Genomic DNA, 14,696 nt, shown 5'->3' on the forward strand with positions numbered 1-14,696 from the left:
ACTACCAACGACACACTGGTTGAATTGTATTGTGTATAAGGAAACGGTTTCAACAGTTTGACAGTTGGTTTTGAAAGTTGGTTTTGAAATTTCTTTCTTTGATAATATATGATATTGTGTCTGGTTTCATCTTGTCTTCTGCTAATTCCAAACACCAACTTGACCCCTGATTATGTAAAGCTTGAGAGCAGTCGCTTACGATGCAGAAACGGCCTGCATGTTTTGATAATGTGGGTAGTGCATATTGTTTGAATTACTTTTCATTGTTCAGATCCAAATGTCGACATATTCTATGAGTACTGATCGAATTTCAAAAAAACCTCTCGAACATTATTTACGTGTACATTAGTCATCATAAACATCGTAGTTCTAATCCACTTTCTAGCCCACTGAAGTTAAATTTCAAAAATCTCGACCGACAAGGCATAAATAATGTCGTCCTATACAGCGCAAAGTAGAACACGGGTGTTAAAAACACTGCAATATCATTCATATTTCAAAACCCCTAGATGTCATAATACAAACACAACTCTTTCATAAACGCTGGTCATTTTACCCTGGTATTAAGTGCTGTGAAACGTTATTTCTTCGAATCTTCAAGGGACATAATTATGATTTTCTTCTTTTTTTTTAATCGTTTGCTTATAATCAAGCATCATTCGTAGCAACATGAGAGATTTAAAAAAATTGTTTTTACTCCTGTTATCAACTTGAAAACGAGGAGACTGCATGGGATAACAGCGATCAATCACTACCAATTCAAGAGGACATCGATAGCTAATGGAACACTTAGGTAATTTCTGCACCGATAATTTAAGTCTTGTCACGTTACAAACTTACAAAATCCACTAGAAATTGCGCCTCGTGGTGGGCTCTCGATTTCGTATGTTGAATACCATTCATTGTAACATGCATATCTTCTGGTCCCGGTGCACAGCTATAGTTGTCTCAACTCAATGTATACTGGCTCTCCGCAAGACTAATACATCAGTGAACAAACAAACATGCCTACTTCAATCCGAAAGATAGTAGAATACAGGGTAAAAATTTGAACTCGTACAATTTTCCCATTGCTACATTCCCACAATGCAAATCGTCTTCTTGAGCATTACGTTCCATCGACTGTCGCTACTGAAAGCTGTGTGCAGTTATCAAACATCAAACTGTAGACATGCTACGAACTACCAGCAAACAAAAGTGGTATTCCATAAAGTCATCTGAATATCATCAACAGGCCAAACGGTCAAAATGAAAGATGAACTTCGACCCATTCCAACGATTAACCTGTAGGCCTATGTAGATCATGCCTGGTTCAGTTTTCCTCTCCTTCCTCTTCTTCGAGAAATGCAGGTGGAGCACTCGACTTGAATGATTCTATATAGAGAAAGTAGAGACAGATTAAAAGAGTACATTTACCCCAGAGCTTCTGCAAATACATGTACAATAAGTGTTAAAACTTAAGAATTGCGATGTACTAGTTGATGCGATGTCGAGCTATCACTGCCTGGTATTCAACAGTGTCCTGCGTACATTCACACTTCAGTTTCACAAATCCTTAGTTGGAGGGTGGGAGCAATACCGTGTTTGTTTGTTTGTTTGTTTGTTTGTTTTTTCATTCCGTTTAATAATCTCGCGACCTCGCGACCCAGGTGTATAAATGGGTACCAGGCAACGCTAGGGTAATGATAATAGCAAGGCCCTCTGGTAGAGCAGTGGCAACACTGAAGAGGCTCCCTTGGGTAAATAAGACCATATTATCACTATTATTATCATTATTATTTAATAATAATAATAATAATAATAATAATAATAATAATAATAATAATAATAATAATTATTATTATTATTATTATTATTATTATTACTATTATTATTATTACTATTATTATTATTATTATTATTATAATGTCTGTATATTACACGATACCATTAGTACAATGAAGAGACAGGCACTTGCTGCACACGCATTTCTTATCTTACCAGTCGTAAATACAAGCAGGAGGACTTGAATGACGGTTATGATTATATAGTTACATAGTACAAGTGGTTACAGGGCTAGACACTAACTTTTTTCTCTGGTGGCCAGTGAGGGCCACTTAAGTCTTTAAATTTGAAATTTCGGAGGGCTGAAATAGAAATGATCAGCGCGAAATAAAAAAGGAAACGCATCAGTCAATCTTGAATTTTACTTGCCCGACTCGGCCAATCAAAGCAAGTCTTTTTTTTTAACTTTGGTAGCCCAACATCAATGTTCACTGGCCCCGGGCCATTGGACAACCGCTAATGTCTGTTATTATATATGTATGCTATGAGTGGGAATCAGCTTACCAGAAAGTAAATGCTTGGGCACGTCAATATGCACTGGAGTTGGTTGTCTTGTCAGAATCTTGGTGTGATGTGGTGACACCTTTCTCCTCACAGACGAAGGACTACTGCTTCCATCCTTCTTTTCACCAGACATTGACTTCTTAAAGCGGCTCTGTTTCTCCCTTTCTCTGAACTGGGATTGGTAATCACTCTTCGGAACCAGACTGTCTTTCGACTCGGTGGTGGTTCTGGCCCCGTTCGTGAGATCTATCGAAGGAGCCTCGGGATTGTTATTTTCACATTTCACCACATTATCGTCATGCCTGCAAGTCGGAAGGACAGGATTTTTATTTGAATCCTTCTCTCCCGTTGAGCTGTTATCTTTATTGGAAGAATGGCTACCATGACTTCCGTCGCTGCCAGATAGTTCTGAAGATTTTGGGATCTCACTTTTTTGCACAGAAGTCTGGTCTTGGTGTGCAGTATTTGTATCGTCTTCCTTCTCTTCCACATCTTCTTCCTCCTCTTCCTCCACGATCTCTTCAGCCACTGATGTAGCTGCCAAACCTGTGTAAACATTCACATTGAAACAATGCTGTTATAGTACGGAATGAGAACAAGACATATAAACGTCCAAATCAAAAAGCTATGATACTTGATACAAATATCCCCATACTGTTTACGTTATAGACCAAATTGTTACTCTATCATGCCCTAAAAAAGCAGTAAACATTCATACCTTGATTTGTTCTGTATTACATGTATAAGATTTTTTGTTTCTGTGGCGGTGGGTAGGTCTACACAATTGCTCTTGACCAAATTCAAAGAGAAACGCTGACGACCGTTCTGATAAATATACTAAAATGTGTTTATGAAATTTTGAGCGAGAATGTGTTTTTGACAAACGTGTCTGAGAAAAGAAACCAGCGGGAATTTAATCAGTCATCTACTGATTTCCGGCAGCGACACTATACCACCGGGCTTATCCCTGGTTGCACGTAGTGACATGCACGATGAACTTGGAACACAGACCCAAGCTCCGAAATTCCGACATTGTTATGTTAGTTATGTTTCATTTTACAGAGGGAGACAAATAAAAAAAAAAACAACAACAACACAAACAAACACATACCCATATCTTCACCCCTCTGCCTAATAATCTCTTGCTTTCAATGAATTTTTGTTTGTTTGTTCAGGTTTTCTTGCAAGTCAAGTTAATAAAACATATTTGCATGTACAGCACAAAAACGATAGGAGAGGCGATTGTGAAATGGGCGTACTCCTGAAAAAAGTATGCTGGTGCCATTACATTTCGATCCACATCCAATATTCTTCGAATCATGGACCTACTACACATAAATGGGCTAATAACGAAGATCTTTCTTTTATCCTATTACCACCGCCACCTGGTTATGTGCATCTTAATGAGTACATTCAGATGTTTGGACAATGACGATTGTGTGATCGTGCATCGTTTCTGAAAAAAAAAAATTATATGTATGTTTCCCAAATTTCGGTCTCATTTGGCTGAGGTGCCTTGCAGACTCAGCTCCTTTGAATAAACACCAATGATGGGAGCAGCGAACCTGAAGACAGGCAAAATTTTGTGCCGCAAAATTGGTAATTACTGAAGTGGACAATTTTAGACACGGATGTAACGTTTCTTAATGGTGAGACATACATGTCTTCTATCGTTACTGTCCGTGTTTACTCTGAAACAATGTGCGAAAAATGGGAAAAATCAGAATACAAATCACAATCAACCTGCCAAAATATTCTCTTTTTTCATGTAAAGTACCATGTAAGCGCATTTCGCAAATAAAAATCAATAAGCCCTACAACTGCACATGCATTATTTCTTGATTTAAGAGCATTAGTATCTTTTGCGCATGTAGTTTATAGATTTGTCAAAGCGCCGTCTTATTTTCATATAGCTTTGCTGGCGGCGGTCATGAGCAGATCAAAGTGTTCTGGTGACGCTTTTGACCGACAGAGGTGCATGAATGAATTATCGAGCAATGAAAGTCGATGTGTAGTGGGTCCATGTTCGGTTCAAGCCGAACATGGACCCACTTCAGACAGTTTCACAGTTTATCTGTGGTTAGACAAGGATACGAGACTACTGCAATAAGGAATTGAGCATTTCACTGTTGGACAGGGAATCATCTGTCATGCGGACTGTTATACAGAAACAACCAAAACAGTTAGTGTTGGTCTTTTCAGATGGGAACAATGTCAGGTTTCTTATACAAGGAAAAGCAGGAAGAGTTAATAGAATAATAACTAGAGATATATTGAATTTAGTTTGAATACCAAAGTAAGTGATTCAAATTATTGTATTTAGTATTAAAACGGTGACCGAATTTACACTAACGGTAAAGACCCGGCTATTAAAATATCGCAAAATCACCGAGCACTGCGGTATTGCTTTAGTGTTTACTCTCATCTATCAGTCGTCATATAAGGAATTTGGAGGAGCTAGTCTCCATCTAAATAGGAAAGACTATGAGGAATTTAAATCTCTTCAAATTGAGTTCCGTATACACACATCCAAGCTATGATCTTGGACAATTATTAAGCCAATGTCATCGAAATCATGTCTTGTTAAAAGTATTCTTTCAGCATAGGGTCAATGGCCCGGGTTAGACGACATTCCTTCACCATAGCATACATTTAAAAAAAGTATAAATATTGATTGCAATGTTACGCGTTATTCAAATTCACGAAATTCTTCCGTTACGTTGTTTTTATTGCAACTGATTGACAAATTGCCCTAACCGACGTAAACAAGCAATGAATTGATCACTGTTTTAGTTGTAGCCATGACAAAGGAAACATGGGCGAACATGCTCGAGCAGGATTCGAACGTTTGACCTCCTGATCTCCAGATAGGCGTTTCATCCACTAGACCACCGAGCTTCGATCTGCCCGACAGCTAGTGTTGGTTCTTTTCCTTCTGGTATGCAGCGGGTATTGCGTAATAATTCAAATTCATGAAATTTGCGTCGATGTAAGGCAATTTGTCAATCAGTCGCAAGTTACATGTATAGTTTACACATCATATATAATACCTTCTCTAGATTGATAATTCGAAAAGTTTTCATGAGCATCATAGTTCACACTTTTATAACGAATACAAGTGGTTATTTCATACGTAGGGTACGTGCTCTTTATGGTGACAGCAAAATAATGAGCCACGGCATAAACACATACGTCTTACGGTCTCCGGTATATTCAAAGCTTGTGGGGTGTCCCTCCGAACAAATTTTCGCGGTTGGTGAGGAACAGTCTGCACATGAGTATTCGTCTTTGGCGGATCAGCCTTCCCAAAGGTCATGGAGTTAGAGGGCGACAAGAACTGATTTTCTTCCTGGCATTCGTCCTCTTCATCCTCCTGGTCGTCATCATCTTCTCCTTCATCATTTTCGACTTCGTCAAGAGACATCTGTTTCCCAAATTCTGTTTGAATGAAGACGGTTGGACTGTCTGCATTCAAGTTGCGCTGACTGGCTATTACGTGTTCATCTACCCCAGGCTTTACAGGCAGATCTTGTGGAACGGGAAGACTGGAACCCTGCAAACTCCCTTCTTCGATATCTTCCACGATCATCGTGTCACTGTCTTTGAAGTCCATGGAAGAAACAGGCTGGTAGTTATCCCCATTGTTCTCATCGTTCTCTTCTTCATTTTCTTCAAAAGAGCTCATCTTTGTCAAATCATTTCCTATACAGGGGAAAAAAACATACCCAGATTCATATCTTTGAGGCAGAATTCACACGATGTACAAGAAGCACATACTAAACTGGTACATGTATTAATATATTTCATACTGGAGTCAAACATCAGTACAGTGTATACACTGTATATGCATACATATGAGAAAGATATCAAGTTTGAGGCAGACGTTGCTCTCTACTTTTCCCTTCAATCAAGTTTTTGACCAGCCATGGCCTTGAGCAGGATCTACCAAGAGAAAACAATAAAAAAAAGAATATTGTCTAGATGGCATAATGTGTCATGAAATAACAAGTGCAATATCATACAGCGCAATATCAAATAATCTAACAAGATATTGATAATGACATAATTCTTCTGTAATATCACCTTTGCACACAAACATTACAACCTTATATATTTCATGTTTAAAATGATGGTTAAGTATGATTATTGTACCTCGGAAGTATGATACAGGAATTGAATCTATTTTTGAATGATACACAACACATTTCTGTTGACGAGAAAATATTACCTGTATGCATCTTTGTATTGACGTATTTCATTAATTTGTGCAAAGGTAATATTTTACAAGAATTATATTAGTATCATCTTGTTAGAATATATGATATTCCACTGTAGGATATTGCATTTAATATATATCATGCCAAATTATGCCATATGGACAATAATCATTATAAAATGTTCTCTTGGTAGATCCTGATAAAGGCAATTACAGGCCGAAAGGTTGATTGAAGGGAAAAGTAGAGAGCAACGTCCGCCTAAAACTTGATCTCTTCCACCTAAGCTATGCTTCACAATGTGATACCGCGTAGTAATTCGGTAAGGGTCGATCTCTCACTATATATATATATATATATATATATATATATATATATATATATTCAATATATTATATTCATATACATTTATATTATGTTTACAATGATGGCAAAATATGATTATTATATTTTGGAAGTTTGATACAGGAACTGAATTAGTTATGTTTTTTCTTTATTTTGTATGATACACTGCTACGTTTCTGTTGATGAGATGATGTTAGATTGCATTTTTGTGTTGAAGTGGTTTGTGCAAAGGCAGTATATCAGAAGACTGATATCATTATCCTTATATTATATATATATATATATATATATATATATATATACATATATATATATTATACGATATTGTGCTAAGTAATATCGCTCTTTTAGTTACATCACGGCACATTATGCCATCTAGACAATTATTGTAATGTGGTAGATCCTGATGAAGGCCACGACAGGTTGAAAACTCGATTACATTTACAGGGAAAGTAGAGAGCAACATCCGCCTCAAATTTGATTTCTTCCACTGTATGCTCCACAATGAGACAACGCGGTCAGGATCGAAATCTCACATTATATATATATATATATATATATATACATATGTATATATATATACATATAACCACATATATATACATATATATATATATATATATATATATATATACATATACATATATAAGAAGAAAGAGTCTCAAGTACGCCATGGATCTAACGATTACAAAAAATTTTTATTACAAAATTTTGTAATAAATTTTTTTTTTTTTTTGTAATCGTTGGATCCATGGCGTACTTGAGACTCTTTCTTCTAATAATTACAACATTCGAAGTCCAACACGTGGAAAATTCCAAGATGAACATATATATATATATATATATATATATCATACAAACTGGTAATGCATTTTTGTTTTGCTTTGTTTTGATACAGTCATTGTCAAGACTCCTGAAGAAGGCGTAGGACGCCGAAAATTTGAATTGAATAAACTCATGCTTCATTGACCAAAAGTGCATTACCAGTTTGTTTCTTTATTTGATTATATATAAATATATAATATATATATACATACATACATACATACATACATACATAATTACTTGCGTTCTGAAGTCAAACGCATTGTTTTACAAATGTGTCCCTTAAAAGTTGGGTGAATTATCAAATTGGTGATGCATTTCATTATATATTCGCAGGAAACCTGGAAACCTTTTATTGAGGAATTAAGATAAGAGGGATTAAGTCCACGACCACGTAGAGCAGGCGGAGATGGTTGCGTCGAGGCGGAATGCCAATTTCAGGCCTGGTAACAAGATGTCCTCACATGCATGCATTAAGTAATTAGTGCAAATGCGGTAATTCGGGAAGGCTAACCTGACTGGAGGATACATTATACAAATAGAGATACGAATACATGCGATCCAATAATAGAGTATCATCAGACGCTGATTCGCAGGGCAGAACCCCAAATACTCAGTTAGATAGCCGTCGCGCAGATACAACAAGAGGAGTAATGTGGCTCTCCGTTACACTTGCAACTTCGGCGCCATATTAGTGGCTACAAAACCTCTTGCCCGTCGGACGTAATACATGTCAAATAAACGCAGCAGAATCTGGCAAGTGTGGCAACAATGTTTCTTGTCTGATACGCATTTCACCAAGTTAGTAGGTTTTATCACAAATATGACCTAAAGGCGTCGCTTTTGGTGAAAGTCTCGAGTTCAGAAGAGGGAGATGTATAATGTAGAAACAAACGAAGGTTTTTTTTATGACGTGTTGAATAGTTTGAAAATAGAAAGTACAAAATATTGTTTTAATATGCGACAGGGAATAACAGGGATATGCATGATTCTGTTAATACAATTTCTGTTAATACAATTCTGTTAATACAATTTCACAAATAATGCAAAAACAGAGCAATGAACATCAATGTAGAAAAACAATTTAGATAAAGCATTAAACCAGCACCAGGAAGTGCAAGAAATCTGCGAATACATTACATCTCCGACATGATCCAGTTCGACACTTCCCACATACATTTTCCATGACTTACAAATATTTTGCTTCAAACTAGCCACCCAAGTTGTACCGTAACTAGAGGTTATTGGGGCTTTTACGTCACTCTCTGTATACTCTCTACATGCAAGCAGTGCCTTCTCTCTAACGAAGAACAAAAAAAAATACTACAGACTGTCTCTGGGATAATCTCACTCACTGGACACCTGTATGACTTACAGCATCATGATACCTGCAAGAATATTTTGTACACGCTCTCCGTTCCCAACAATATACAGTTCAGATTTCAGAGACCACTACGTGTGAAAATTGGTTTTCAACCTACCGATGTATTGTCAGAAGGGCTGTTGAGTGGTAAGCTATGGCAGGAAAGGAGGGAATTTAAGTAATAGACTCATGTGTTCGTGTAAGCTATTACAGACTGTTGCACGAGTCAATCTTTCATTTTGATGGAATTAATCATAACTGTAGAATGTAATGGCAAATTACATTGAATGAAATATAGCGGCTCTCGCAGAAGTTCATGTTGTTAGTGACATTTGAACCCATCATGTTAAAACAGGAAATGTGACAGCGGTCTGAACAAAGAGTGCACTCGCCTTATTGTAACACCTATCATACCCGCATATTTGAACTTGTATACTTCCTCGACTTGCGTTACAGAATGCATGCAATCACACTAGAATAATCTTCAAGCTAGTAAACATTACAAAACGCTAGTTGTGTTTTGCGATATTATGCTGCAAACTGTCCGTAATGCGAGTGACCAATACAACTAGAGAAAAACGAAGAATCAATATGAATTGGACAAAAAATCACAGTTTACTTACCAATTACAGACTTTGGAACCCGAAGAACCATGGGGGTGGGCCGCCTCACAAAGGGTTTAGAAGGATTCTGTGTGGATCGTACTTGCCATGGGTTTCCACTGCTGGACGCACCTCCGAGTGGAAGACCACTTCGTTCATACTTGCATGAATTTGTCTCCGAAGAGGTACCACCTGTTGGTATTTCCGTTACCTGTCCCCACGACAGTCGAGTTTTGGGTGGTTCCTCTGTAACTTCGTCTGGGGGTAAACGTTGTGTTTGCGAATCCTCCGTCTTAGAGGAATGACACGTGTCTCCATTTAATCCACTGAGTGACATCTCTTTCAGTGATTGTGCGGGGATGACGGATTCTTGGCTCACTGATGAATGCTCCGTTCCATCGATGCCAACATTAGACGAGTTGGGGGACGCCATACTGCTGGCGTCTGATTATTCTACACGCTTATAGACTTGAGAGGAGTCGGATGCGGGTCTGCAGCGATGGTCGTCGAGTGCTAGTCCGAAGTAGTAGAAGCTGCGGTCAGCCAGTGCTCATTTCCAATGTGACCTGATTGATGTGCTGCTTCCTTTCTCTACCCATACACTAATAAACCGAGAGAGCGGCAAACAGCAGGGGCTTTTAGCTTTTCATAATCGCTTCAACTCCTCAGACGTAAATTTCTGGATTCTGAGATGAGATTTGAATCTTGGAGAATTCACCCCTTGTATCGAAAGTCTCCTGACTGGGAGATTATATTTCTTTGACAGTCCTGGTAGTCCGTATGCTTTGACGCTCCCTAATCTGTGACAGAAATAGAGAAATAGAATGACAAAGAGAGATTATTCAGTGTGTTGACTTCTTTTGCGCTCCGGAGTATTTGCCTTCATTAAACGACCCAAATAAGTTATTGAATCCTGAGTAGCTTTCGGTATTGGGCAACAGCATCCATTTTGCGGATAAAGAGCTGAAATGATGAAGTAAAGCTCTGTTTATAACTGCAGGGTCATTATTCTGCCGTAAACAAAAATGCAGGTTATTTCTACTGGTTCTATTTGCCTCAGAAAAGTAATAGGCCTACACCTGATCCTGTGTGTGTTTTCTAGTCACTGTTAAGACCTCTGTATTCTTAGATCTATTTTACATTGTGGTTTCCCTTGTAACTCAAACGTTCAAAGGATATTCATACGTGAATGGCAAAAAGTGCTTTTATCATATGTACTAGCAATGTACACTTATTATTCACTGGAGTCAAAAGTTGTGTAGTATAAATATCTCGTTCGAGGAGAGCATCGTGGTGTAAACATCGCGTCCGACGGCGTAAGCACTGGGCAAGATTCGAACTCGGGACCTCCGTTTGAGAGATCTAGGGTCTCACCCACTAAGCCATGCAGTGCCCCCACTTTGACTTTGCTATCACACGTTTATACTACGCGAACAATAACGTCTTTTGTCTGTTAAGAGTTTCGTTACATTAACTCGTCAATAAGAAATGATATTACAGTCCTCAATGGTTTACCTAAAACTCTGAATAAGAATTACTCAAGTCTACAATTACCTTGCAAATAAAAAAAAAAAAATCAATTTAGTGAATTGAAGCAGTCTCTTACTTTCAACTCATTTTCTTGTAACATAGGCACTTTACGATAGGAATACTCAGTGGCATGGAGTCATCACATTATCAGAAAACGCAAAGCACTTTACACAAAATGAAGTGAATCTACAACAAATCAAAAATACATTGTTACTTTCTGTGAGAATCCGACTGCGTGAGTTTTAGTATAATGCATCATCGTGCATTGAAAGTGGACGTGGAAATATGAGATGTGTTCGGTGTAGGTGAATAATAATTACCCTTTAACTACCTGGGCACCTGTTTACAACAAAGTTATCAATCACTTGAGTGAGCTTCGTCCTGTGTTTCGCATGAGTTGCACTAATCACACAGAGCAGGTGGAGGCAAGAAGAAGTGCACGCTAATTGAATACGTAAGGACGCTCATCAGCTAGCCAAAGTCACAGAGGAGTGACTTTGGAGTTCTGTAGTGAAGAAATGAATATTTGTTCGTCCCCGTCAAGTGCCAACGGCAAAAGGGATGACGTCATAAGTCGCATAGAAACACACAGAACAACGTTAATGGCAATACACATGGGCTTGCAGCACAGAGCTTTACCAAATGCGACAGGCGACGGTCAATCCGTATTGTGACAGAAATAGGGCCTACATTATTTTGATCAACAATGGATAATTTCCTTATTCATATTCTCAGAAAACATCAACCTCATTTTAGCTAACTACTACTGCTGTTGTCACTCATGTGATAATAATCTTGCTAATTATTCTCGAAATGTAATTCTCTAAATCATTAAATCAGCTCAGTTGCTGTCATTACGGTGGAGTATAATAGGGAACAAAGTCCCGGCTCCCTCAAAGAAAATGTATATCTTCCCACTTGAATATCTCACGTTATAGGAAAGACGGAGCGCATTTCTCTTGAAACTACGACCTTATACTTCATCTGTGTACCTTCTCCGAATGGTGTAACAATAAGTGTGCGAAATCACAGTCATACCCAACACTAAACTTACATGCAAATATTTACGCATCTACCAACTTCATTTTAAATAATGTCCAAGAGGAAAACGCATGTTGTCACACAGCATTATTATGTATGTAAATGTCATTAAGTATATTTGAACTGTGTACCGTGAGTATACTGGACTTTACTCGGCATTGCACAGCTAATCATCTCTATTGATAGATTTATTGTGATCAGGGCGTATTACGAGCATTGTCTCTACAGAAAGGAAAGTTGGTCATCATTTAACTCTATAAGGTGTACAACTACATAAGTTGGAAGCGCTAAACATGTTTCATTGACATAGCATTTGTATCGTAGAAATCCGCGGTCAATATTCCTTTATCCTTAGAAGAAGTCAAGAGATTGTAATATTCATCATGAGAGACCTGTTTCACTCAAGCCGAAAAGCACAAGGCGTGGAGAATTCACTCTACCCACATACAATAGTTCCAGTGACAAACTGTTTTATTGTATCATGATCGAACACACACACACACACACACACACACACACACATCAAATATGAGGAAAGACATTTTACAAAAACGGCTTGTCAAAATCGGATGCAATGTAGCCTTGTAGACTGGATTCCAAGGATTGAATATTATGTTGAGTATACAGGTGGGTGAAATAACAATCATTCTGAACAGTTAATTAGAAAAAAAACACAAATAAAACTTCCAATAAATCGAAATTTTCAAGCAGCGGGTGTGAAATACCCTCGTTAGCAGGAAGACCCAGGTAATGGCATAGCATGGAGCTTCAACACATGTGTTGCAGCTCCATGGGCAAAGTATGGAGTTCCACGCTATGTCAAGCTCCTTTGGATCACTTCCACCTCCCTGTTTGGATGAGTAATTGGCCCCTATGCGAGGCACGATGAACAAACGAGACAGACAAGTAACTATTATCTTGTTTTCCGACAATGATTGACATAAATAAGTACTAAGTACTTCACAAAAAACAATGAGCAAAAACACAATCAGAAGTTATCGACAATACCCACATCATCTAAATTGCTGACTCGCTATTCATTGGTGTGTTTCTCTTCATATATACTTTGCATTTTCTGAACTCACATCTCCAAATGAAAAACTTGCACACATTTGAAGTTGTGAGAATTTTAGACCTACATATGGCACATCATACCGAATTTGTAGCTGACTACTGCATGTATTTCAACCACCTTTCCTAAAACTCATTGCGTCACAGTACGTTTGGAAGTTGATGCACTCATAGATTAACAGTTACACATGCTTTCCAGATTTGACCTATGCAAACATCACATAGCCAAGTAGTGAACGCTGCCCCATTTCAACAGTGGTTGGACGACACAATCCATGTGTGTGCCGCGAATTCTGGCGTAAATCCGAGCAGCCAAGGTCTGGAGGTTCATTACTCAGTAATGATGACATGGCGCTTAACACAATCACTGTCTTAACTCTTATAAATAACGTGCTGGTATAAGACCATCACGGCGCCAACCTTTTTCGCCAAAATCATAGATTCAACCAGGCATATCTCGCGAATTATAACTGTATTATCATGGAAGCAACTGAAGACGTGTTATCAGGTAAAGACTGAACGAAAATTATGGTGATAAGCACAATCAGGGTGTGCAATTGTGTTGTAACTTCTCAAAGAATACACCAACTGACTTCAAAATTCACATGCAGCATGTTTAGACATCAGTTATCACATGTGGAGACCCAATTGATGATTTTATTTCGTTTACTGTTAATTACTGATAACTAATTACCAAAAAGTCCCCCAAAACCCATGTACTGTATAAAAAAAAAAAAACTGTTTTACGACTTCAGTAAAATCAAGATTTCAGATATGAATTGTAAGACTACCCCTATGTGTTTGGTATCGAATAAAAGGTGAACCTTTCTGCTGGAGAAAGCTATGAGGTCTGAAGGTTTTTCATAGTAGGAGTGTAATGCTGGGTAATTTTCATGACCTTTTGACCTTTTGACCCTTGCTATACAGTAAGTAACAAGTTATATTTCTGCTTTTTCTGAATATACAGAAGACTCAATGAGGTGTGCTGTTTGCCAATAAAAGTTCAGCCAGTTCTGAGTTTTGAGCCATCTTCAAATGCTGAGGAAAATAAGTGCAGCCATTTTTTTTTAGTATTTACAGTGAGGTACATCCTTATTTGACAACATGAAATAATCTGTTCCTTTCATTCAATATCCTTGTTTTTTTTTAGCCATGAATTGTACATATGTTGTAGTCCATTGTGTGAAATTTTAGCAAGTTTGAGCAATGAGAACTTATATTAATACACATTTATATATTGCTGAGGAAGAATTAAGACCGATCTGGGCCCACTTTCTACTGCATCAAGGTCATATGATGAGTGTTTAGTTTTTTATTTCAACGCTTATTCATTTGTCAAATTAAAGCAAAAACATATTATTTGGGCTTGATATACCA

General features: G+C 37.8%; 1 protein-coding gene across 1 annotated transcript; it reads right to left on the reverse strand.

Moving 5' to 3' along the window:
- Positions 1-830: 830 nt before the first annotated feature.
- Positions 831-10,436, reverse strand: LOC140245402 (uncharacterized). Its single transcript, XM_072324978.1, has 4 exons — positions 9,699-10,436; positions 5,521-6,030; positions 2,329-2,874; positions 831-1,374 (listed from the first exon to the last, which is right to left on the reverse strand). The coding sequence occupies exons 1-4, from the start codon at positions 10,108-10,110 to the stop codon at positions 1,313-1,315; spliced, it is 1,530 nt and encodes a 509-aa protein (XP_072181079.1). The 5' UTR covers positions 10,111-10,436; the 3' UTR covers positions 831-1,312.
- Between the last annotated feature and the right edge of the window lie 4,260 nt (positions 10,437-14,696).

The sequence above is a fragment of the Diadema setosum genome, chromosome 22 (assembly GCF_964275005.1).
Source record: "Diadema setosum chromosome 22, eeDiaSeto1, whole genome shotgun sequence".
NCBI classification, from domain to species: Eukaryota; Metazoa; Echinodermata; class Echinoidea; order Diadematoida; family Diadematidae; genus Diadema; species Diadema setosum.